General features: G+C 30.8%; 1 protein-coding gene across 1 annotated transcript; it reads left to right on the top strand.

Moving 5' to 3' along the window:
* Window positions 1–9,813: 9,813 nt before the first annotated feature.
* LOC143079247 (uncharacterized) lies at window positions 9,814–19,520 on the top strand. The gene is made up of 10 exons (XM_076254483.1): window positions 9,814–9,970; window positions 11,712–11,827; window positions 12,255–12,678; window positions 13,541–13,985; window positions 15,007–15,136; window positions 15,643–15,732; window positions 16,263–16,401; window positions 17,214–17,335; window positions 18,170–18,457; window positions 19,363–19,520. The coding sequence occupies exons 1-10, from the start codon at window positions 9,889–9,891 to the stop codon at window positions 19,384–19,386; spliced, it is 1,860 nt and encodes a 619-aa protein (XP_076110598.1). The 5' UTR covers window positions 9,814–9,888; the 3' UTR covers window positions 19,387–19,520.
* The last annotated feature ends 7,768 nt before the right edge of the window (window positions 19,521–27,288 follow it).

Raw genomic sequence — 27,288 nt, 5'->3', positions numbered from 1 at the left:
TGTTATTCATCATATAGTTCAAACTGATTAATTGAATATATTTTTTTCTTTTTCAGATTTTTGTTTATGGTTCATTATTGCAATTGAAGGAAATCTAAACATTTCATATCTTATTTCTCTCAGTTTTATCATGTGATTATGTGTTGCTTGATAAAGCAGAAGCTGTTCTATAAATAGGATAGGTGGTTATTTTGCTATAGTCATTTTCTTATTTCTTTTTATAGTTGTTATCTGAAAACTGCCAGCGTTACACAAGTATTCCAAATTTGCACTATCAAAGTTTTCGTATTATACTAAAATCAAATGTGATATTACTGTTTATTGCATGGAAAAATCATGTCATTTTTGTAAATAGAAATTGCATAGCTGACCATGCATAATATAATTTAACCAAAAATAGATATTTCAGAAAATAAGTTTAGACACATTTATCATGATGTCATGAATGTGACAATCATGAAACAATCTTTTTATATAAAATTAGTCTCATTGCTTACTTTTTGATTTAAATAAAATCCTGTCAGTTAATGAAATAAAATGACATGTAATGTATTCTAACTATAGAATAAGTTTTTTTTTAAATATTATATGAAATTTGAGACTACTTTAATACTATATATGTGTATAGTAGTCTCTGATTGGATATACTTCTTACAAGTCATAGTGCCAGAATCAGGTAAAGATAAAATGTTGAAATAGTTGCAATTCTCTAAAAGTCTAGAACGTGACTTGTTCTTATATGCGTACAGGAACTTTTATTTTTTAAATTATAACATATTATTTCATTGTATTTGTTGTAATATTGTACGGAAATATGATAAATATGGAGCATAGAAAATGATTGTAATTGTGCTTGTGCCAATAAGATATTTGTATGTTTTGCATAATGCACCCACTGCAGATTTGCCTTTACTCTCTGATACACGAAAATCTTGTCAGGGCCATGTCATCGGTTTGCTAAACTGTAAAGAGCAGTTCGTCCCTTATGGATTACTTCCCAGTAACTATATTTATCAATCCTTAATTTTTCCATGTGACATGATGTTTTGTGGACTGTTGTTGTTTGTCGGTATATTTTCTATAAAGATATTATTACCATGGTGTACATATATTATACTTGAAGTTATTTTTCTAGACCAAAATTGTTGTAAAAGTTATTTTGGCTTTGATATTTCATAGTTGCTCCAACCGCTATCCACGAAAGAAATTTTGATTGTGTAATTCTGTTTTCAAGAAACTATGCATCTGATGGTGATAATTTGTGTACCTATGAATTATACATTTTTGATATTTTCCCTATTTGCATTTACAATTTTCTTCATTAGTGGCATTTAGGTTCCCGTACAAAATACGGTTGACATGCATTTTGTAGTCGAACACAAAGACGCAACGATTAATTATAAATATTGAATATAGTAAGTCCAGTTTATAGGTTTAATTTGATACAAATGATTGCGTGTGCTCTAATGTAAATTCTAAAAAAAATTGTGGCCAATTGAAATTAAATATGGTTACAAATGATCGTGCTCTAATGTAAATTCTAAAAAAAATTGTGGCCAATTTAGATATGGTTACAAATGATCGTGCTCTAATGTAAATTATAAAAAAAATGTGGCCAATTGAAATTAAATATAATTACAAATGATCGTGCTCTAATGTAAATTCTAAAAAAAATTGTGGCCAATTTAGATATGGTTACAAATGATCGTGCTCTAATGTAAATTCTAAAAAAAAATGTGGCCAATTTAAATATGGTTACAAATGATCGTGCTCTAATGTAAATTCAAAAAAATTGTGGCCAATTTAAATATGGTTACAAATGATCGTGCTCTAATGTAAATTCTAAAAAAAAAGTGACCAATTTAAATATGGTTACAAATGATCGTGCTCTAATGTAAATTCTAAAAAAAATGTGACCAATTTAAATATGGTTACAAATGATCGTGCTCTAATGTAAATTCTAAAAAAATGTGACCAATTTAAATATGGTTACAAATGATCGTGCTCTAATGTAAATTCTAAAAATTTGTGGTCAATTTAAGTATGGTTCAATTTCTTGGCCCATTTGAAAGTTAACGAACGACGGACAATGGACGCCTAGTAATGAGAAAAGCTCAGTTGGCCCATTGAGCAAGGTTAGCTAAAAAGTGAAATGAAAGTATAATTTGAAGTCAGAGTAGGAAATAAACCTACGTTTCTTTTAAATAAACTATTATCACAGAGATATGTTTCGCTTTTTTTGTAATTTCGATAATGAAAATGTTAAATTAAAATAGCAACCCTTTAACTGTTTAACATGCAATTTTTGCAAATATTCAAAGTCAATGAACCATGACTGAAGGTACATGGCTAAATAATCTCCATGGAAATGATATGAGCCACTGGTAATACAACTGAATACCAAATACCATTGGCTTATCATCAGTAGTTCCCTTTAAACAAACCTAAACACAAACTAATACATGTAAAATAAGCAAAATTTCAAAGTCAATAAACCATAACTGAGGGGACAGGGTCAAATAATCTCCATGGTAATGAGATATTCCAATGCAAATGCAACTGCATACCAAATATCATTGACCTACCACTAGTGGTTTCCAATAAACTAGACCTAATCACAAACTAATACATTGTTGATGCCGCCGTCGCCGTCGCCGCCGACGCCGGAAACAGCACAACTATGTCGCGCTTTTTGACTCCGTCAAGCGAGACAAAAATGAGTGTTATAGGCAAGAATCCCAACAAAATTGTGATAAAAATGGTCATTAAAGGGCAATCACTATAAAATTATGGAGACATCGGACGATTTCGACCATGTGGAGTTATTTGTAGATCTTGTCTTGTTGCTACCATTTGATTTTTTTTGGGGGGGGGGGGGCATTAAATATAGTGGCAGCTGAGGGTCAGACATACATAACATTTTTTTTTCCTCAGGGTAAAAAAACAAATTATTTTATTCTCCAAAAACTGGAAATAAACTTTTTTTTTCCAAAAAATTCCATAGCCCCCCCCCCCCTAGAAATTCAAATGGTTGCTGCCTAATATCATACATGTGCAAGAATATGTCACATTTCCAAGCGGGATAACCCAATCTCTTTATATTTGACAGTGGCGTCTTAACGAGAGTTATAAATTACGATACTTGAGTTAGTGGTCTTTAAAAGGGCTATTACATTGAGATCAAATGTAAATCAATGGACGAAAGGGAAATTATTTTAAAATATTAAGGGGAAAGTCCATAATTTTTGTTAACTGATCTTGAATGATATTTTTTAACAAACACTCATTAAACCATTAAACGTATCAGAGGCGGATTTAGAGGTGGCACCAGCAAACACAAGTTTGTCCAGCTTTCTAACAATATATAGGCTATATATATATATTCATTCATTTCAGTACGAACATTCATTTATGTCTTGGACAAATAAGTTTGCTTTTAAATGATGTTATATATTTCTTTGAAGAAATAACTTACAAGCTAGATGTTTTTGATTTTTTAAATGTTTTATGTAAAAATGGCTAAACATATCATGCTCAATCATCTTTAGTTAGGTAAGGCGTAAGCAGACACAAAGGTTCAATAAAAGTCAATTGGTGAAAATTAAGGATATAAATTCGAAGACTAAATAATGGAAGAATAAGTCATTCAACAGTTAAAATATATATTTACTGATATTGATAAGTAGAGCTCTCTCTCTCTCTCTGATTGATAAGTGAAGATTTCTCAATGGCAATAACTAAAGAGTTATACATCATCATGAGGCGAGTTCAGGTCGCAAGCGTTTTATAGTGGGTCTCCCTTTTTAAGTGTGTTTAGGGGTAATACTTATTTGAAAGTTTTCTTTCATAGTTCAACTTATTTTCACTTATCTAAAATTTTGTAACTGCTGAAATGAACTAACGGAGAATGTCAGAGCAATTCAGCATTTAACATTGTTCATGAACAATAGATTATAAAAACTTGGGAACACTTTTTCTTGTTTGAGATTTTTTTTCCACACAGGAATTAAGAAAGAACGAAAAGTTACGCCGGACAGATGGACAGACGGACGCCGGACATTTGTACATGTATACCATAATACGTCCCGCATCAAAATTTTGACGTATTAAAAGAAGTTGTGGTATGATTGACAATGAAATGTTCAACTATCAACAAGAGATGACACAGAAATTACCAGCTATAGGTCACCGTACGGCCTCCAACAATGAGCAAAGCCCATACCGCATATATAGTCAGCTATGAAAGGTCCCGAAATGACAAATGTTAAAACAATTCAAACGAGAAAACTAAAGGCCTAATTCATGTACAAAAAAAATGAAAGAAAAACAAATATGTAACACACCAACAAGCGACAACCACTTCATTACAGGCTCCTGACTTTGGACAGGCACATACATACAAAATGTGGCTGGGTTAAATATGTTAACGAGATCCCAACCCTCACCTAACCTGGGACAGTGGTGTAACAGTACAACATAAGAACGAACTGTAAAAATCAATTGAAAAAGGTTTATAGCTCATCAGACGGATACAAATAAAAATACATCTAACAAAAACACAGGGTGGAAGTGGCCGTACTTGTATATTCCAACAACATAAGGAAACTAAGTACATATCTTAGAGTACTCGCAGTTACTGACAGCTAGTTAAAAGCCACTAACAACCATTTTAATGTCTCGTTTTCTTTACTAATCATTGATATTATGGGGATATATAGTCCTAAATATAAAGCTTTATTACAAACTTAAAATTAATCCGGAAAACTAAAAATTGACCAATGATCGAACCATGAAAATGAGGTCAAGGTCAGATGAACCATACCAGGCAGACATGTACAGCTAACAATTCTTCCAAACAACAAATATCTTGCTTATAGTTTAAGAAAAACAAACCAAAACACAAAAACTTAACACTGAGCAATGAACCGTGAAAATGATGTCAAGGTCAAATTAAATCTGAGCGACTGACATATAGATCATAAAATATTTCCATACACCAAATATAATAAAATAGAATTGAGAAAGGAAATGGGGAATGTGTCAAAGCGACAACAACCCGACCATAGAGTAGACAACAGCCGAAGGCCACCAATGGGTCTTCAGTGTAGCGAGAAACTCCCGCACCCGGAGGCGTCCTTCAGCTGGCCCCTTAAAAAAATATGAATACTAGTACAGTGATAATGGACGACACGTCATACTAAGCTCCGAATTATACACAAGAAACTAAAATTAAAAATCATACAAGACTAACAAAGGCCAGAGGCTCCTGACTTGGGACAGGCGCAAAATTGTGGCGGGGTTAAACATGTTTATGAGATCTCAACCCTCCCCCTATACCTCAAGCCAATGTAGAAAAGTAAACGCATAACAAAAAGCACATTAAAATTCAGTTAAAAAAAGTCTGAGTCCGATGTCAGAAGATGTAACAAAAGAAAATAAATGAAATGACAATAATACATAATACATGAATAACAACAGACTACTAGCAGTTAACTGACATGCCAGCTCCAGACCTCAATTAAACTGATTGAAAAATTATGTCTTCATCATATGAATATCAGGCACAATCCCTCCCGTTAGGGGTTTAGTATCATACTATCATAAAATATATGTGAAGAACATAACCCGGGTCATGCCAACAACTGTTTAAAAAAAAATGTGTTTAGTTCCGATGCAAAGACCCTATAAGTGAATCAATACCAAAATATGCAATCGTTAATGATCCTGACAACAGTATCGTAACTATATCCCTTCTTGATAAGTCTGTTTAAAGGTTTTGTAAGCTTTTGAGGTGAATACTGACTTTTTTTTAAAGATTATTACCATACAAGATTGGATGTGAAATACCTGAACGTATAAGATGTCTGCATGTTGAGTTATATTTACGAATTATTTCCTTATACTGATGATAAAATTTAGTAAATATTTTGACTAGTTTGTGATATCGAAAAACCCTGGTGTAATAATTTTTCAGTAATACATAAATTTCTCTCGCTAAAATCTAACACGGTGTTACATACACGAGCGAATCGTACAAGTTGAGATATATAAACACCATAAGATGGTGACAAGGGAGCGTCACCATCTAAAAATGGATAATTAACGATATGAAATGAAAAATCATCTCTTTAATCATAAATTTTTGTATTAAGCTTCCCTTTAATAATATATATATCAAGATCGAGAAAAGGGCAGTGGTCATTGTTAGTATTAGCTTTATTTAAAGTAAGTTCAACATGATAGATTTCTTTAGTATACATGAAGTCGTCATTATTGAGAGCCAATATATCATCCAAATATCTAAAAGTATTGTTAAATTTTTGTATCAAATGTTGTTTCGATGGGTCTTTCCTAATTTTAGTCATAAATTGTAACTCATAACAATACAAAAACAGGTCCGCAATAAGTGGTGCACAGTTAGTCCCCATTGGAATTCAATAACTTGACGATATACGGAATCTCCAAAGCGAACAAAAAAGTTATCAAGTAAAAATTCAAGCGCATATATAGTATCAAAGCATGTCCAATTGACATAGTTCTTTTGTTTATTGCTACTAAAAAATGACCTAAAAGAGTTTTAACATAGTTGACTTATTGCATACAGTATTAGATAAAAAAAAAAAACATAACTCAAAAACTTAACTTTGACCACTGAACCATGAAAATGAGGTCAAAGTCAATTGGCACCTACTAGCTAGACATGTACACCTTACAATCATTCCATACACCAAATATAGTGGACCTATTGCATATATACAGTATATGAAAAACAGACAAACACAAAAACTTAACCATAACCACTGAACCATGAAAATGAAGTCAAGGTCACATGACACCTGACAGTTGGACATGTACATCTTACAGTCCTTCCATACACCAAATATACTAGACCTGTTGCTTATATTATCTGAGATATGGACTTGACCACCAAAACTTAATCTTAGTTTAAACAGTATTTATTAATGAAAAATTACAAGATATATATTACAAATTTACATAAAGTTCAAATATTGGATTCAGAAACAAGTTTGGATTTTTTTTTATAAATCCGTCTCCCTAAACTTAACCTTGTTCACTGATCCATGAAATGAGGTCGAGGTCAAGTGAAAACTGTCTGACGGGCATGAAGACATTGCAAGGTATACACATACCATGCAAGTGTAGTTATCCTATTATTTATAATAAGAGAGAATTTAACATTGCAAAAAATCTTAACGTTTTTTTCAAGTAGTCAATGAACCATGAAAATGAGGTCAAGGACATTGGATATGTGACTGACAGAAACTTCGTAACATGAGGCATCCATATAATAAGTATGAACAGAAGCATCCAGGTCTTCCACCTTCTAAAATATAAAGCTTTTAAAAAGTTAGCTAACGCCGCCGCCGCTGCCGTAACCGCCGCCGGATCACTATCCCTAGTCTGGGCAGAAATCAATATCGCTGGCTCAAAAACATCTACTGTGGCGGATCCAGAAATTTCCATAAGAGGGGGCCCACTGACTGCCTAAGAGGGGACCCGCTCCGGTCATGCTTCAGTGATTCCCTATATAAGCAACCAATTTTTCCCCAAAAAGGGGGGGGGGGACCCGGGACCCGGGCCCCCTGCCCCCTAAATCCGCCTCTGAGATCACACATCCTCTTTTCGCTATACCATCTAGCACATTTCTCATTCTATCAGACTCAAGAACCAGAAAACACCATTTTCACACCTTCAGACACATTTATACATCCAAAGACTCGTACAGATTTTCATTTTCCCCATACACAATAACGCAATGGAATTTTTTACCAACTGCAGTAGTAAATACACTGACAGTCGACTCTTACATATGCTGTTCTCTCCACTATCGTTTAAATAGCTTCATATCTCCTGTACATAGTTTTAATCACTACATCTGTTCTCTGCACCGTTTTGTATATAACTAAAATATTAACTAGTTTTAAATAAATAGGCCACGTATGCACCAGTTATTACTCATCTTTATTCAGATGGAAAACTGGCCGGGAAAACTTAAAGAAGAGAAGAAGAAGAAATATTATAGGTTCGTAAATGCAGCGACGTTTATTGGAAGAAGTTACGAGTTATCGTTAATCATGTATACTGTACTATATAAACGGATTGGGTTATCCCACTTGGAAATGTGACATATTCTTGTACATGAAATATAGGCTGTTCCTGTTGTATAACAAATGTTCTTAAACCATCTATTCCGTTAGGAACATATACTGTTACATGTTTTCAGCCAATGCACTTTAAACCCTATGTTCCATTTTAGTCAAAAGATATCATGTGGATGATTAAAATATCGTTATATATATATATATATATATATATATATATATATATATATATATAATTCGCCGCACAGTAAAATCTGTGCATGGTTTTTCCATAAGAGGTGAATTGCATGATGGTGCCAGTTATTAAAGTTGCACTTTCGAAGATTTTGCATGGTTGATCATTTGACTATCTTTTATACTTTTCCAAAATAATCGGCCGTGACAATTTACTAAGTTATAGCCTGATTTGAAAAGACGTTACCTCTCGATTTTAAAGTTAATATGCAAAATGGGGTCAATTAGGCACTCGTGGTAATTTGGGTACTGCAAAATTTTTGAAGTTTCAGAGTTAACAAAGATCTCAGAAACATTAAAAACACTAGCTACGAGATATAATTATGAAAAACCTAATACATTTTTTTTCCGCTCAATCAGTAATGAAATACAAATAGTGAAATAATAATTCCTTTTTAGTAGCCAATAAGGTTCAATTTTGTCAAAATAAGCCAAAAAACATTGATTATGAATTATTCACTTGCAAGTAAATAATTCGACCTCATTGAATCCGAATTCATGTTCATCTAACTTTAATTTAACCCTTTAGCTTGAGATGGATAACACGTAAATTGTATGTGTAAAGTTATTTAAAGGAAGAGAATGTCAACAGTGAAACAAAGGTAAATCATTTGATTGACTGATTCGATGGATCCACAAATAAACATTCTAATACAGGTAAAAACGATGATAAACATTTATTTTTTATCTGTAATATGAAATCATTAAATATAGACCTAGAATAATTCAACAGCACGTGTTTTCTTAATCTATTTATATAATTTCGGATAATTATAGAGGTCAACTCGATAAATAATTATATGGCGTCTAGACACAAATACACACGAAACGAAGCTACGTATTTTCATGCCTGTGCCTTACTTTTTGTTTCATTTAGACTTTTAATAGTTTGGATAAATGTTTTACATTGTTATAAATCAAATATGAGAATTTGATTAGAATCGTTGAACATGAATTTGACAGCTAGTGCCCCTTTAAAGTTTATAAATATTGTGTGTGGCGGACCGTACGGACGTCTAGTGACGACAAACGGGTTCATTTTGGTCGTGCGTGGAATTTAGACTTAATACGTATTCGCATTAACTCAGAATCTGTTTATTTTGCTTTCATTCTTATTCATTGATTGTTTAGGTAGAATAAGAATCAATCAAATTTGTTTACAAACGCGTACGACAAGGTTAAGTAGAAAATAAATTCGGTAAATTCCCAGCACTTCCCGCTTTTCGGAGCCTCTCGTTACTCATCCTATTAATTAAGTTTAACAAACATTTTTTGTTTCTTAAATTTAACGGCTACGATTAATTGATGGGAGACATTCAAAGGTTACTTTTTAAAACGAACAGAAAAGCGACTGCATGATTAAAGATATTTTAGATAATTAAAACGCAATTTTGTTAACTGTCATGATTCGTCGTAAACGGATCGGAATTCCAAGGGAGATAACTTATGATCTATTCGGAACACGATTTTTTTTATGACAACATTCCAAATATGTTCCTGTTTACATGAAATGAAGATATAATTGTTGAAGATGGTTTTTGAAGAGTCTGAAATATTTCAGACAAGAAAGAACATTAAGCCTGAACCTGTAGAACATTCAGACTTTATTTCTGGTATGACTTGTTTCTTCAGAATGACAACAACTGTTTACAGTTTAGTGAACCTTCACCTGTTTACCTTTTACTGTCAAAGATGTTTTCTTGACATTAACTTCATATCTAAATTTAGTAAAAATACAATTGAATATAAAGACAAATTAAATAGAGAAATCATTTAATGACATGATCAAATATCACAACAACCCCACAGAAGAAGGCACACACAAAATCATGACCCTAGCAAAAAGGAAGAAAACAAACAGGAAACATCAAATTATTACTCTATAGAAAACTCAAGATTGAGCAACACCTCAAAATTGAGCAGCCCCTACAACCCTTTCCCTCCCACCTAATCCTCCTACTAGAGGGGAACTTAATGACGTGCAATTGCTGTCTGTGAATAAACTCATCATAAATTCCAGGACTAAATTTTAATATAATAGTACAGTCATTTCTTATAATTTAATTCTAAATTTCATTTTAAACCGGAGAAAACCATGAAAAAACGTTAATGACATCACGGTCTGATCGACACATGACGAAATTATGTCGTTGAGGCTATAAACAAAACAACGTAAGCCAATCAGAAGATGCTTTACAGCCAAAATTAAATTATTGTAATATATATAGCCCTTTTTCCAGATTAATTTTAAAGTAAAGATCAGACAATTTAATGTTGCTTTTACAATGACAAGAACGAAAATAAGCGTTATTTATTTGAATATTTATAAACATTTATGTAAAATGTACATGTGCATGTACAAAATGTATTAGCTTTTTCTACATGTTTAATGGTGTTTTAATCAGCACAAATCATAACTTGCCATCAAATTAGGCTAAAACATGAAAATATTATAAGATTAAGTTTTTGGAATTAACACCTAACAATTTTTTTTTTTACAAATGAACTCTCTGATTTAGTTTGAAGAATCCTGTACATGTGGTTTAAATTTTTCACAAAATTTGCACTTTACCATGCTTACTGCATCTTTGCTAGCCAATGGTTACGATCCACTTCCCTCCTCTCCACCCTGGCAGATTAAGCCAACATTTGTGATAACAATGTTGTGCCATCTATCGATAGATAATAGTCACCCCCATTCTGAATACACTATTCTTGACCAATGGTAGCACTTAACTCTTCAATTGGGAGGTAAAACACAGTAGCATCTAGTTTCTACACACTTGGTAAAGCAGGAAACGAAAATATACGTGACATTCATGCATTTGTGTAAGAAACATACAAAGGAACTTCTATTAGTCAATTAAAAACATTCAAATTGGCACTATATATAGTCGTGTGTTTAGGGATGTAAAGACTTGTTGCACAATAAGCATGTGGCAATTGTTTACATACACTTTCTACATAAATTTACATGTGATCATGTTATAGGCGCTTTTTGATTGGATGCAGCGAGTTTTGACTGCAACCAATGAAAATCATCAACTTGTGTCTCCGAAATACTACCTCAATCCGCCAAGGGTGAAGAGGAGAGAAATGGATCATAACCCTTGGCTAGCGAAGATGTGCTGTACTGTGGTGTATTCTATTAATGAAAAATAATGTGACAGTATGAGGTTCACTTTACTACAAATGTACTAAAAACTTTGACTCATGATTTCAATTATAATTCTCCTTCACAAATTTTATGCAGTGGCATTGATACAAATGTATGGTCGATCTCACATTTTTACGAGTTATAAATAATAAATGCACACATAAATTGCAGAATTTACAGTCTCTATTTGTTTACAGGGATGACTAAGTTACAAATTACTGAAAACAGTGGAAAGACTGGAGAGAAAAGTACAGAAGATCTTTGTGACCTCTTGTTGAGTCTAAAAATAGATAAACTTAAATCGAAAGGACCGGTAAGCTTAATTATAATTAGACTTCAGTATATTTAAACATGACTGTTATGATACAAATGCAGTATCAAAGGCATACCTTGTATCAGTTGCTTATAACAGTACATACAATTTACTGTATTTTCCACTTAACTTTATTCATTTATCATATACATCCAAATTGTTTCAGTATTATTTTTATATAGACAGATTTGCATATAAATATGATTTAAACTAAATGGACATACATCATGTACATGACACAAGACAATTTTTTTTTTAGAATTTTTTGTTGTTGATAAATTGTAATTACAATTCTTTATGTTATGTATGTAATAATTCTACAGTAAACAGTCAAGCAAATTGTTAGACTTTGTTAAAATTAGAGTATATATTTTTTTTAAGAATATCTGGTAAACAACTGTATCTGTTGACATTTTTAATATTTCAGAATGGACTTATTCAGAGAGGAAAGCCCCAGGCTAGACAACCAGTAAATTCAAACTATATTCAGAAGAACTCATTTCCAGATTGGCAATTCCCAGATTTAAAAGTTTCTGAACTTTATGGTAGTGTTGTGAAAGTTGATTCCCCTGATGGCTTTCCATATTTCCCAAATGATAACCACATAGGCCATCAGAACATACCAAAGTTCCCACCACAAAATAATCTTGTTCAGGGTGTAGACTTTAGTTGTAAGGTGTGGCAACGACAGAACTACCCATATTGGCAGTATAACAGACGTTCAAGACCGTTACCAGGTCGATCAGACCCAAATGTTAGCGATGGGCCAGTTAATTTGCCGAGTAGGAACAATAGCAGGCTACCAGATATATTAGATGGACCAGGATCCAGGAGTAAATCATCCAGCAGCAGTAAGATTTTAGTCAATTTTTTTTTCTTTCTACAAAATAAAATGTTTAATTTAATTGAAGTGAACAAACAACAAAAGAGAGACATTCAAGAAATTATTTCTTATTTCCAGTTATTAATATTTTTTGTTTATTTATGTGGTACAATGTACACATCAATCAGAAGCATTGATCAGGAAAACACAATACCATGGTAAGGGGTGTATATCAAGCATGTGAAGAGGTAAGACCAGTTCAAAACTTCACTCCACGTCATGATTGTGGTTTGTTTATTTGACAAAGGCATTTACCATTGACATATTGTGGTCACAGTAGCTAGCTCGTCAGAATTAATACAGAATGGTTTGATAAGAACATGAACATTAGTATTTTGAAAAGTGTATCTTTCAACATAGAAGTGACATCTGTTATTTGAAAATTTGTTTTCACACTTTTATGATTGAGCAATTCAGTAGATTTGCACTTGTATTCATTATTTTTTTTCCTATAAAGGGCCAAATAACAAAACAAAAAAAAACAAACCTTCACTTGTCATGCCAGCTACATGTATATAGTAATTCAGAGGAAATAAATCATAATTCAGACAAAAATGAATCTTAAAGTAGAAAGAAATGTCTAGACGTTTTACAATTCAGTAAACCCATTTTGTATCGTCCAACAAAATCAAAACAAACAAAATTGTGCAGAAAAAACCTAAAAAAACAACACAATGACAGTGTTTTGATATATATATTGACAATAAATGATTCTTGAATAGGTTCATTCCAAAATTCCATTGTTTTATTCCTTCCATTTTCTTAGAACCTTGAGGCTTTCCTGATACATATTTATAACACTTAAAAAAAGGACATGTTAATCATTTTAGATGATATAGAAACAGATGAAGTACCCTATGGGCCGACATATGATTTAGATGACCCCTTTCTCCGATCATTAACAGATCAGCAGTTTCCATTGTTTGAAGAAATCACTAATTTACACAGAGGATCAAAAGACTTTGAATATATCAATGAGAATAGTAATTCTAGCAGCAGTGATGCATTTAGCCAAAATTCACCGTTTAGTCAATGTTCCCCGCTGAATAATCACGTTGATAGTGATCTCAATGATATCAATAATATCATTAATGAATACTCATATACCACAAGTCCAAGCAGTAAAGTTGTCACGACCTTGGAAAAGTGTCGCTTGTCACCTGATACTGTTGAAGTCATTGACCCCAGTCGTAAACGGAGAGGTCAGGATGGACAACCATCTCCACCAAAACAACCTCATCTTGACTTTCCTGATGCTGATGAAGATGGCGACAGGTAACTATGGCAACAATAGGTCTTTGTTAAGGCCCAACAGTTGACCAAAAGTATGAGTTCTGGCACTTGACTTGTGACTCACCTTAAAAACTCGATACTATGGAACTTATTCTGTGATGCTAAAAAACATTTAATTTTCTGAGAAAGTGAACAAACTTGAAACTAAGAATGTTGAATACAGTTTTAGCTATTAGGTTGTTTGTTGCATATGAATATCAGAATATTGGGATATACTTAGTTAAATACTTTAAAAATCAGTGTATAACTTCCGTTACGTTTCTCACTACTTGATAAGAGAAACAATTTCCTTGTATTTATTTATATGTATAGAGGAATTTTTTCCTTATTTATGAAATCCAACCTTCACATGTATTGTGTGGTTGCCTATAAATTAAAAACAGTCAATTATTTAAAGTCATATACAACATATGTATATAGATAAGGAGGTGTGGTATGATTGCCAATGAGACAACTATACACCAAAGTTCAAATGGAGTGGATGTAAACAATTAAACGCATGAGATCAATTTTCAACAATGAGAAAAAAAACCCATACAGTATAGTCAGCTATAAAGGGCCCCTAACATGAAAAATATAAAACAATTCAATTGAGAAATGTAATGGCCTAATTTTTAATTATTTATAATAAAACAGTTTAGGAAAATTACAGCAAATATGACAGACTTGAACCAACTACAACCACTGAGGCACATATAGAAAGAAGTGGGGTTAAAAGTGTTGCCTACCCATCTGTTACCTGGGACATTTACAGTACAACATATATAAAAACAAATTATAAAATTTAGTTGAAAATGGCTCAGGTGTTTTTCAATTATTTCTAATTTTCCAACAATAAAATGAGGATCTTAATTATGGAGACAAAATGATTTTACTGTTATTTAATAGAGCGCTACTTCATGATAAAACATTTCTTGTTTACTTTGAATGACATTGATCATGGGTGATGAGTTTATGTATATTGCATTCTATTGCTGGTGATGACTTTCACTTACTGTTGCAGTGTCCTACATTCTTTGGTGATTGCTGATGACTTTACAGATGATGATATGGAGAAGATCTTATATTATTTGGAACTGGACTCAGCTGATCAGTTATCAGATATAATTGATAAACAGAATAATATGTGGAGGGTAGGTGAACACTTGACATATGTTGTGTCATTAAAATATAGTATATATACTTTTAGGAAAGCTCAATGAAATCCTTTATAAAAAAGTATTATGAAGGAATTTACTCTCTTGTTTCAATAGCCAATTATTGCAACTTTTCTGGTAGACCTCAGGATTCAGTGGAATATCCAAAATCCAAAATTTCATGTTTTATTTTGATACCTCTTTAATTGTAAGAAGTGAGCCATTTATTCTTTTTTTTATTCATTATTTAGGAATTTATTTGAGCATATTTGATGTTGGCAATCATGATAAATATATATACAGCTGTCAAAGGACTTATAATAAAACAAATCATCTTACATTATTGATTCACACTTTTTACAAGATCATTTATAAAATCATCTGACACTACAACAATTTTAGCATTCCCATAATACATGTTTACAGAAAGTTTGACAAAGTCCCTTACAAAGATCCTATCATCTTGTGTAAATATTTTGTAAACTAGTCTTATTTGATTATAGACTGCCTTGTTCTTGGCTGTGTTATCAGAGAAGACAGAATTTGTTCAGTGTTTATTAGATCATGGAGCAGATCCAAACATACAGGGAAAGGTAATTCTAAAGTTTACAACTTTAAAATGAGTTTATACTATAAATAGAAAAAAATCTATTACCTCCCTTAAATTGTCAGGCACACATGTATATCTCTAAAGATGAAAACTGTATTGTCAGGAATGCAATTTAGGTATTTGCTTAAAGAAATTCTTTTATATAAAAACCATTGATATTAGCATTTGATTCTTTTTTTATCACTTTGTACATGTTGTATATTGGGTTTAAACAAAAATCTCTTCGGATGCCAGAGTGCTCAGAGGCAACTATGACCTTTGGTAGGAAAACTGACAAGTCAATTAAGATTTAAGTTTAATACCTGCGATGTGGGAAGGGAGGTGTGTGTTAAACTTACAACATCAGAATTGACAGACTAGTGATACAGTAAATAGACTACTTAGACCACTATGCTCTTGAGACCCCCATTTAGCATTGTTTAGAACAGATTTTAGTGGAAGTTGATATAAGTAAAAGCTGAAAAGCTGAAAATTCTCTCGAATTTTGTTTAGAACTGTTGTTTTTGTTTACAGATACAGTATTCTGCTGACACATATGACCTAAGGACACCATTAATGTTGTCTGTAGAGAGGGGAGATAACTCTATAGAGATTACTAAGATGTTACTGGAATCACCGGACATGAATATCAACTGTAGGAGTGAAAGTGACAGTAAGTCTTAGAACAAAACAGACGATAAATTGTTTATTTGCATTTAATTAGAATGCTAGAGGGCATCATAGCAAGCAAAACCTTTTTTCAAAGCTTATCCAAATGAAATGGATTGAGAATTTACAAGAAACACAATTATTTACTTTGAAAATAATTCTTATAGATTAAGTCGGATTTCTTACTTTTGCCGGAAATACACATCTAAAGTAATGCTCTTAATGTTTCTAAATGATAAAAGTCAAGAAATCATAGTATTCGTTGGCTTTGAGCTGTACAGTTCTATCTATTATGAAATGGAGCATGTGGACTGATTAAAGTTTTTCAATAATTAATTATGTTGGCTGTGTAGGAATTGTAAGATCAATATTTTTCATTAAAAGGCTAAAAAAGCCTGTTTGTTAATACACCAACCTGTTTTCAGAACAAATAGTTTTTCAGTGATAGTTTTACATTATTACAACAAAAATGTATCTACCAAGAGAACAAGATACTGTTCTATATTTAAAATTGTCACGTTACAAAAGACGAGTTATGCCTTGTAAGTTTTGTATTTTTTTTTTATGAAATTCACAAAACAATCTATTTAAAATGATAATTTGAGTGCACATTGAAAGCTCATTCTATTTCATGCCTTAAGATCATTTCATTTTAGGTTATTTTGTATGTCTCAAGTGTGAGCATTGTCCCTACACACATCCCTTGCCAATAAATCTGTCATTGAAGCAGAACATACAGACTAACATGAGAAGTAAATTTGTATGCCTCTAATATCAAGAACTTTAAAGTCATGTAAATTCTTTTTTTCATTTCAGGATTAACAGCACTTCACATAGCTCTCAAATCTCACAGATTACCTAGTAGTAACCGTGGGGGACTGGATTGTACAAAAACAGTAAAGCTGTTGATAATGAATGAGGCCGACACAGATTTAGGGGTACTTTAAATTTACATCATATAAAATTATATTTTAAAAGTGATATTAATTTTGTCAAAATTGTTAAATTATATGAACAGAACATACAATGAAAAAAATATAAATAATTTTGTAAAGTAATGAAAAGTACATACATGTTTTCTTAATTTATGAATATTTGTTTGCAATTAGCATTCACACTACTCAGAAAATGAGAAGACCTAAATACATAAAATCACAAAAATACCGAACTCTGTGGAAATTTCAAAACAAAAAGTCTGTAATCATATGGCAAAATCAAAAGCTGAAACTCATCAAACGAATGGCCAACAACTGTCAAATTCCTGACTTGGTACAGTCATTTTTTAAAGTAGAAAATGAAGGATTTAACCTGGTTCTACAGCTAGCTAAACCTCTCACTTGTTTGGCAGTTGAATATAAACCTGCCTTGGAATTTCAAAATAATACTGTAAAATCAATTGTTCTTATTCAGAGTAGAAAGCTGATATTTGTTTAAAATTTAAAAGACATTTAAAGAATTAAATGGCATGCCTCTTTGATGAAATTGCATTTAATCTTTACAATGAAATCATGTATATAATAAGTAAAACATTTTTAAATTATTAAAATATTTTGTTCAATTGTAGTTTATGCTTTTTACTTTTACCATGCAAGTACTGCAATATTAAAACATTTCTGCAATTTAGAATAGTAAATGTAGACATATATAGATAATATATACTGCTAAATATACATTACTAAGTCATAGTGAATATGTTTGTAAGCTGGACTGCTTGCCTGTTGCATACTGTTATTCTTGATATAGAATTGCAAGTTGTTAATTTTCTCCAACAGGAAGATAGAAGTAGTAAAACCCCCTTGATGTTGGTCATCGATACCTGTGATCTGAGTCTGGTCAAAGTTTTTATCAATTGTGACACAGAGAAAAACCCAGAAACAATAAGATCAAAGATGAATGCTACAACAAGGTCAGGTGACACAGCCTTACATTTTGCTGCTGGTGCTAATTTCGAACGCAAGAAGAAGTGCAATTTGTTACGACTTCTTGTCAACAGTGGTGCAGATAGTAGTATTGAGAACAATGAAAAAGAAAAACCAGAAAGCATTACCACTAAAGATCTGGTAAGATTTATTTCAGGAAGAATAATGTCTTTACATGTGATTTATGATTTATTTTTTTAGAAAGAATGAAGTCTTTATATGTGATTTATCATCTATTTGCAATCTAGAAATATATTGAAGCAAACAAACTACAGTGTTCTAATTAAATGAATTTCTTATGGTCTGTACAATTATTTCTATTGCAAAATATCATGATTGTGTTTATCCTTTGCCACATTTTAGAAGTCAAAACCTTCAGACCACCTCCTGACAATAAACTCTGACAAAAATAAATTTTAAGAACAGGTATTTGAAAAAAAACCGTTACAAATCATTCATTATTTTGTTTATTTAACGATACTGTAAATTCAGAAATTATTGCGTGCATTTATTATTAAAATGCGATTTTATATTTTGTGATATTGAGAAAAAACTTGTTTAATTCAGATGTAAAAAGTTCAAATTTCGAGTTTAAATTATTGCGATTATAACCCTGTCACATTTTTGGCAATAATTCAAACATCGCAATAATCTGTGTATTTACATTAGTACATATACAATTGACAACTATAAATACACGTACAGCTTCACAACTATAAATACACGTACAGCTTCACAGCTATAATCTATGTTTTGTCATACATCGTTTGTTCATTTACATGTCAATCCATTTAGTAGTAATGATATAAGTATGCTATAAAACTGACAATCTGCATGCACACAATTTTACAAATAGATCAGGCATTAATGTCATTTACTGCAGTTAAGTTTTATAATATCCTATTTCAAACAAACTCCTTTTTGAGGATAAATTAACTCTGGCTGAATAGATATCAAGTATAGTTAAAATGATTCTTGATTTCTCTTAATTCGAGACCTGAAGAATATATATATAGTATTTAATCGATGTGTATCTTTACTTTCAGTGGAAAGAAGCTTTTAAATGTTAAACAAAGGAACAAATATGGAGACAGAACCAGACTACCATACTATGTTACTGAGATCAAAATAGATTGTTATTTGTTACATTTTGTATTTCTGTGACGATTCTTTGTTTTTTCACTGCGTACCAATTTTCCAAGATTTTTTGTGTACAAGTAAACCACAGATTTCAATGTTGAATGAAATTTCAAATTTATAAAGGCTTGGATTTGGACTAGTACAACTTTTCGTCAATCTAGGAAAATTGTTTCCAATGAAATATTAAACAATAAATCAACATCATTGTTAAAAGTACTTAATTTTTGTACAGTTATTTGTTTGCTGATTTTGTACAGTTTTTTGTTTGCTGATTTTGTACAGTTATTTGTTTCCTGTTTTGTTAGTGTTTTGTACAGTACAAAAGTTAGATGATAGTCTGTGATAGTTATTCTTGTTACATTATTCTGTTTGCAATAACCATTAATTTTCATTAAGTGTTATTTCTGAATTTTAAAATAGACATCAGCGATTTTATACATTTGTAACTCTAGATGATCTTTCTGAATACTTGAATATAATTTTTGAGAGGCTTTAAAGTTAATATATGAAATTTTTGTGAATCACTAATTAAAGAAGGAAAATAAACACTCCAATATATCAATATTGTCCTGTACAGATTTTAACCAAAATTTAAAGAACTCTACTTCACTTCTTTGCAGGAATTATTTAGGGTTTGACCTGTTTATTTCGTAAAGAATTAATTAATTAAGCAACTTTTGATATTGGCATAAAGTTAAATTAGCTACAGTATGTTGTAAATATTTTCAAAGCTAACAAATAATATTTGAAATGCATTACAAATTAAACTTTCATACAAAACATTTAAAATATATACTTTATTATGAAATAAATTTGCTCAAGCATGACATTAGCATTCCAAAAACCATAGCACCATTCTGTATATAATAATATCAAAACATTACACGATTTGCATCCATTTCCACCATTAATATAATTTTTGTGTGTTATATGTCTTTAGCTTACAAATGGTTACTGTAAATATTTATTTTTTGAAAAAAGAAATATATATTTTGCAAAGTGATTTGTTAGCAAGTGTATTTGTATTGACTCTTTAAAGCATTTAATGTAAATAATGCCATTAATGATGCTTTGTTTTTGAACTGAAACTTTTTGTTTTAATTTGACCAGTTGAGCAAAACACACATCTGTACAGGTGCGGTGGATGTCCGATTTGGAAGACCTTTTTTTTATGACAGAAGAACTTAATGAATATTATAAAGTTCACATAGGATTGCTATATGGCCCTGAAAAAGAATAAAAACTGGCAATAACAGCATTATTTTTGCATTAAAAGTTATCTTACTGATGATGTACAATAACACTTTTAAAAAAACCATTTTGACTTAATTTGATGTATAATGTCATAAATTGCGTACTATCACTAGATAAAAATGTAATTTGTAACCAACTTTTGTTGATTTGTTGATTTTGGAAACATTGGCTACATGCTCTGACCAATATTGTATGTATGTTACTTTTATAAAACTTTTGATCTCACGTTTATTTTGGTCAGAAAGTGTGTTGCCAGTATTTCCTAAAGTATATAATGTTAAAATAGGTAAAAAGGACATGCTTTCATAAAATCTTAAAATTGACTTAGTCTTGGAAGAACCTATCTTGATTTATGAAAATAAAGGCTAAACAAGGTATTAATGAACTGTAATAAGGTCTGATTTCAGGTTACAGGTACTTAATTGGTGATCTCATGGACTATAATGAAATTTTGCTTGTAACCAGAGCATGAGGAACTAACTACATGTTTATCAATTTTTTTTTCTGTATGTCACTTTTATGAAATATGGCAAATTTTAAAGATTAAAAGCACGAATGTAAAGAAAGTAAGTAATTATTGTAAATAATTTACTCAATTTATAGTCAAAATATTTGTTTGGGTGATATTTAAATGCATCTTATGCGTTTGTACTACTATTTAAAGAAATTTGAAAATGTCTCCAAAAATATAAAAAATACTTGAATATTTTCTTTGATATCAATATGCAGTTACACATCCTCTAGCGATATTGCCCATTATCGTACCTGTTTTAGTATACAATTTAAGTAAGCAATACAAATTTATAAATGTCACTTTATATAAATTGTATATATCTTTTTATTGACAAAACCTGTATGTTTGTGCAATTATCAAAAAGACAAATAATTAAGTATGAATTTATAAACTTTTGTGATGAATTTTTTGTTGTGCTTGAATAACATTTATATAATAATTATTTATCTATTATACATTTTATATATTTATCTTTCCTGTTGATATATTTTTGAGAAATGAGGAAAGTATGTTACAATAGTTTGTGCTATGTTATTGCTGTTACACCAAGGTTAGAGGGTGTTTTGACTGCTCACAAATGTTACACCCTGATACATTGTGAAGGCAGAATTGAGAATGACTATAGTCTAAGGGGTTGTTGTTAGTTGATGTCTTGTCATAATATTTTTCATATAAATATAATATTGTTAGCCTATTTGTGCCATTAGTTTTATTGATTGTATTGTTTCATGTTTTGGTATAGAGGGCCTTTATTGGTTACTTATCAGTATTGGTTAGCTTATGTTGAAGATACTTTTTAGCCAACAAACCATTGTGTTTGTGCAGTTATGTTCTATATGAAATTTTAATATTAATTTCTTAACTTTAAATTGTACAATGACCTCCAGTTTTTTGTATACTTTTCATTGGTCTTTTGGCAAAAAAACACATCTCCATACTGTTTACAGTTTACTCCTAGACCAGGTGCAGATGATACATGTCTAGAGTATATACTAGCACTTGACTTAAGATGAATATAGATAGTGGTTCAGTTTTATTGTTAACTGTATTGCATACTGAATGGGGATGTAATGAAATAAATAAAAACCAAATAAACAATGAATTATCCAACCATTGATAAAGGTTTGAGGCTTTGAGCTATTAAAATTTTCTACCTACGATCTCAAGGTATTCTGCAGGAAAGTATTTTTGTATATTAAGAAAAAATTAATTAATTTTAATCTTTCATAATAGATAAAGACAATGCTATACCTTGCATACTAATAGTCACTTTTTTTTATCTTGCCTTTTTATCATATTCATAGTTGAAGGTTGTATATTTTATTGTTTTCACATTGTTACTGCTAATAAGTTTAAAGACATGTAAGGATTAACATCTCTGTAAATAATGGAGCCTGAAAAGAGAAAACGATAGACCATTAAATCAACTGAGAGAGTAATAGTCGTATCAACATTTATACCAACCAATATGTTTGATAAGCCAGAAATGATGAAATGGCTCAATCAAAACATTGTTTCTAACATTATATTAAGATTGAATAGTTATCAATGATTTTTGTATTATTATTTTCTTATTATTCATTTATAATTGTAAATACTTTTATAAAATGTATTTCAATTCAGATAACATACTTAAGTGTGTAAGAAGAGGGATAAAGTTTGGTTGTTTGTTCAGTGGACCATGAAATGATTTTGACTTTTTATAATTTTGTATAAGAAGTAACAGGAGAAGTGACATCTATATACATTAGTTAAACTTAAACATAGTATTTCATTTTCATACATCAGACTTGGATTTGGATTCTATAATTTCTTTATGAGTTATTTCCCCTAGGGTAAGACATCGTTGTTCTTGTACTATGTTTTGTTCAGATGTAAATCTTGTAGTTTCACTTGAACTCCTTTTTTGTTTGGTTACTTAGGGAAAATATCAAAGTAAGGAGGTATATTTGTAATTTGTTCAAAAAGTTCAAGTTGGATTATCTCCCATTTACCAAACCAAAAGTCAACTAAAAAGTTATTTAATGAATGGTTATTATTTATTTTGATTTTATTGAACCATAAAATTAATTTTTGACTCTTCACATTGAATAATCCGCGAAGCGGATTATGTAAAATGTGAAGAGTCAAAAATTAATTTTATGGTTTAATAAATTCAAAATAAATTATTGCCATTCATTATAAATAAATTTCTATCAAAAATAAAGCTCAAAGAACTTTTTATATCATTTATATTAACAATAACAACGTACACACATGTTGGCGTATGAATACACAACGTCAGAGTGGGCGTGTCGCCATAAAAATTGACAACATTGAAAATAAAACTAATAATTTTAACCAACCAGAAGACAGTAAATACACCAAATTTATTTATTAACATGTAAAGTAGCAAATGCATTATAAACATGTACTTGCAAAATACACCAAGAGTTGATTTCACCTAAAAACTTATAGTTAAGACTGATCTTTAGCCAAGGACAATTCAGTATACTTATGATCAATCTTATTCGTAAGTTTTTTTGTGAAACTGACCCCAGATCCTTAAGTATATGTTTTGTTGCTTGTATGTTTTTTTCTTATAGGTAATGGAAAATGTTTCGCACTGAGTTATCTCCACTTTACTAGGAAAATCTTAAGCTAAAAATAACTAAACTGTAAATCTGTTATATTCCTCTTGCATCTGCAAATATGGATGTCTGATAAGTCAAATAAGTAATTATATTAAGTATCATGTCACTTCTCTAAACTTATCAGAGAGAAAAACAATACATGTAGTTATAACTAGCCAATCAAATTATCAAACAGGTAAAGAAGGATATCTGACCTATCTCTCTTACAAGTCTATATTGAAATTGGGATCATGGTTCATTCAACTATCTAATGAAGAGTACTCACTTACGAAGTTCCATTGTAAATCAAAAAGATGTTTTTTGCATGCAAAAAAATGAAAACAACAATATGAATTTATTTCATCCAAAGTGCTTGTCTGGAAACATTTTGCCATCAGTTTTCTCTACTGCAAGAAAAAGGGAAAAGTTGAATTGTAATCATAATTTTTTTTGTCACAAAACCAAGTAAACAACTTCATTATAGTTCTTCATTGTATATTTTTACTTACATCAAATTGTGTTAAATACATGAAATATTTTTTCACCAGATACTGATAAATGGTCAGAAAGTTATTTAGTTAGAATGTATATTCTCTAAAATGTTCAGTTGTACATGCAGATATTCCTGCTCACTAAGAGTTTAAGTGAGGGAGATAATACATAAAAAACCATCATATGCAACCGCATGGTTATGAGGGATATATAGGTTAATGATTATATTATGGTCTAAAGAAAGGAAAAACAGAGTCAAATTTTAGTTATCTGTAATCTTATTGACTTTTCAGCAGGTAATTTGAATTGTATTTTAATTTTTAATGATTTCTGAATATTTTCAAGTAATGTTGAAGTTCTTCATACTTAATATATATAACATTGAAATTCTCTAAATTTGTTAAGAACTTAAGATACAGATCACATTCTCTTGGAAACACTTTTGGACAAAATATTTTGTATATTTATAAATAAAGATATGTATACAATATTGTGTTAGTTATATTTAAATAGGAAAATGTTTTTAACATTTGCATATCAATTAGAATTCAAAGGCCCAATGGATACAAGGTTGAACACCCTCAACTCTGTTTCTAAATGACTAGGAGTGACAGTTTTTGTAGACTAAATGTTGGGGTTTCTTTCTGGGCACCATCAATAAAACTGGTCTCCGTGATGCATGCTGTACAACCTTTTGTGGTAGCTGCAGCAAAGATAAAGTTGGAAGTTACTAAATTTAGACCATAATATATACAGGAAAGTGATATCAGGATGCCCAATAAAAAATCCTGTATTATATTGCAATCTTACTCTGACACATATTTTATTATAGCAGGAAAATCGCTATTTAAGGTAGCAGAATGCAAAGATTTTTTTACTTCCAATCTCCAACCTTTAAAATGCTGTTACTTTTAAAACTGCATATAAATTAATAAAAGAGGTATATATTGATAGATACAAGATTAATCTTTTAAATGAATGCACTATTGTTATGCAATCATTATTTAATCAATTATTATGCAATTAATGGCAACATTTTGGTCAGTTCACTTGAATGAATTTAGCTCTATCATCTCTATAACTATACAGGAAATTTTAACAAAATCTTAATCAACACAACTGGAGCTACAAAAGGGTGTCTCAAATCATCACTATCGTATTCCATTCTCTCACAAATCTGTTGTTAGTGTAACAATCCTTACAAAATAAAAGTAGAAAATGTTTGATTAAGTGTAAAATTTGATCTATACATTCTATCCAAAATCTGAGACACCCTTTTGTAGATAATGGCTCTAAAAACAACATATAGAAAAATCAACCCTCTCGAGGTATCCATGAAGAAGCTAATTTCAATTGAAAGTGGAAATTTCTTGTAAAATTGTGTAGTCACAGTTAACATCACAATTGATTACATAATTGTTGTATAATACTAATATTACATTAATTTGAAAGAGTAATTTGTTAGCTATCCATAAATACCACTTTTATAATTTTTCAAGCATTATAAAGAAAGTTACAGCGTTTTAAAACTGGGGAATTGGAGTTATACAAATTTGTATTGTTCTACCTTAAAAATATTAGAATATTGTCGAAGAATAAGGTTAAAGTTAATTAAATATATCAGTATTTGTTCAGGAAAGTGGTTTCCATAGGCTGAATCAAAACTATAAGTGGTAAATACTTGGATTTAGTGCCACAAAAATATTGAGAGGAAGATCCTTATCGATTTTGAAGGTCGAACGTAGAGGTCATATTTTTGAGAATAGAATATTGTAAGGTCATTATTTTAGGTTAACATTTAGTAAAACAGGCCTAAATTTGTATATTAAAGTGGTTTCCAGATGATAACAATCATTTGAAATTCTGTTATATATGAGGAGATAATTATATCTGTTGATTTTGAAGGTCACTTGGTTAAGGTCAAGGTTGTAGTTGCTACAAAATACACATTTGATGGACATTGCCACTGTATAAAATCAATTCTTGATATATCATCTGTTATCTTTTGAATAGAAAGACTTTTATCGTGATTAAAGTAAACAATATTTAGCACACTCAAAGGGTGACTTGGGTATATTCACCTTGGTCTTCGGCCCTTGAAACCCTTGCTTAATTGGGACGTCTGTTTGGATCTGCGGGAAGTACTACTGATACATAGCCATGCCCGGTCGGAATTGCAAATTGGCATTGTGAAATTATGAACAGCACGAAGCTTGCAAAGCTCGATGAAAAAACTTCAACATAATGACATGAGCACGTCGAAGTTCAAATGACCAATAATACACTGCAGTCAGACATCATATTAATCAGAGACATATATACCTAATATGTATCCCAGGATTAATGACACGATCTTACACAAGAAGGATAGTCGTATTCTTTCCATTTGAAGTTATTAATCTAGGATAGTCGTATTCTTTCCATTTGAAGTTATTAATCTGGGAAAAAAATTGAAAGGAAGGGATTCGAGTTCAATGTACAATAGATAACATTTAAAAAAAAAGATTGCGAAATTATATGGAAATGAAAGAAAGGTGCGCATTCGATTCGCCAGATTTTCAACAGGTTGATTTAATATCGAATAACTTTGGACTATTAATGTTACATAAGAAATTTAAGTCTCGTTTATCCAACATTTGGTAAAATTAAGGGTCCTCTTAAGGACTGGCATCTTGATATTTACCTCTAATTCTGTATCAGTTCCTAACTAAAATATCGTAAATAGGGGTATATATGTAAAACATAAACAAAATATATTTGTGTTGTTTTCTATAATGATTGTTTTTTTTTTGTTTATTGTTATTGGTTAGATATAACCATAAAATGTTTTATTAGTGTTTGCAATTACAAAATCAAAAAGTTATTCAACAATAATATTCCACAAATAAACCAGGCAAATACAACAGTTCCTCTTCAACTATGCAAATTTCATATACAATTATCAAGAAGGAATCGAAAAA

This window comes from Mytilus galloprovincialis, chromosome 6 (assembly GCF_965363235.1).
Source record: "Mytilus galloprovincialis chromosome 6, xbMytGall1.hap1.1, whole genome shotgun sequence".
In the NCBI taxonomy this organism is placed as follows: domain Eukaryota; kingdom Metazoa; phylum Mollusca; class Bivalvia; order Mytilida; family Mytilidae; genus Mytilus; species Mytilus galloprovincialis.
This window is presented reverse-complemented; position numbering and strand designations above follow the sequence as displayed.

What these genes read in the sequence shown, in the direction of transcription:
- LOC143079247 (XM_076254483.1), top strand. Translation starts at nt 9,889, where the DNA reads ATGGTTTTTGAAGAGTCTGAAATATTTCAGACAAGAAAGAACATTAAG. An exon ending in ACATTCAGACTTTATTTCTG is followed by an intron (nt 9,971 to 11,711) that starts GTATGACTTGTT and finishes ATTTGTTTACAG; the next exon opens with GGATGACTAAGTTACAAATT. An exon ending in ATCCAAACATACAGGGAAAG is followed by an intron (nt 15,733 to 16,262) that starts GTAATTCTAAAG and finishes TTTTGTTTACAG; the next exon opens with ATACAGTATTCTGCTGACAC.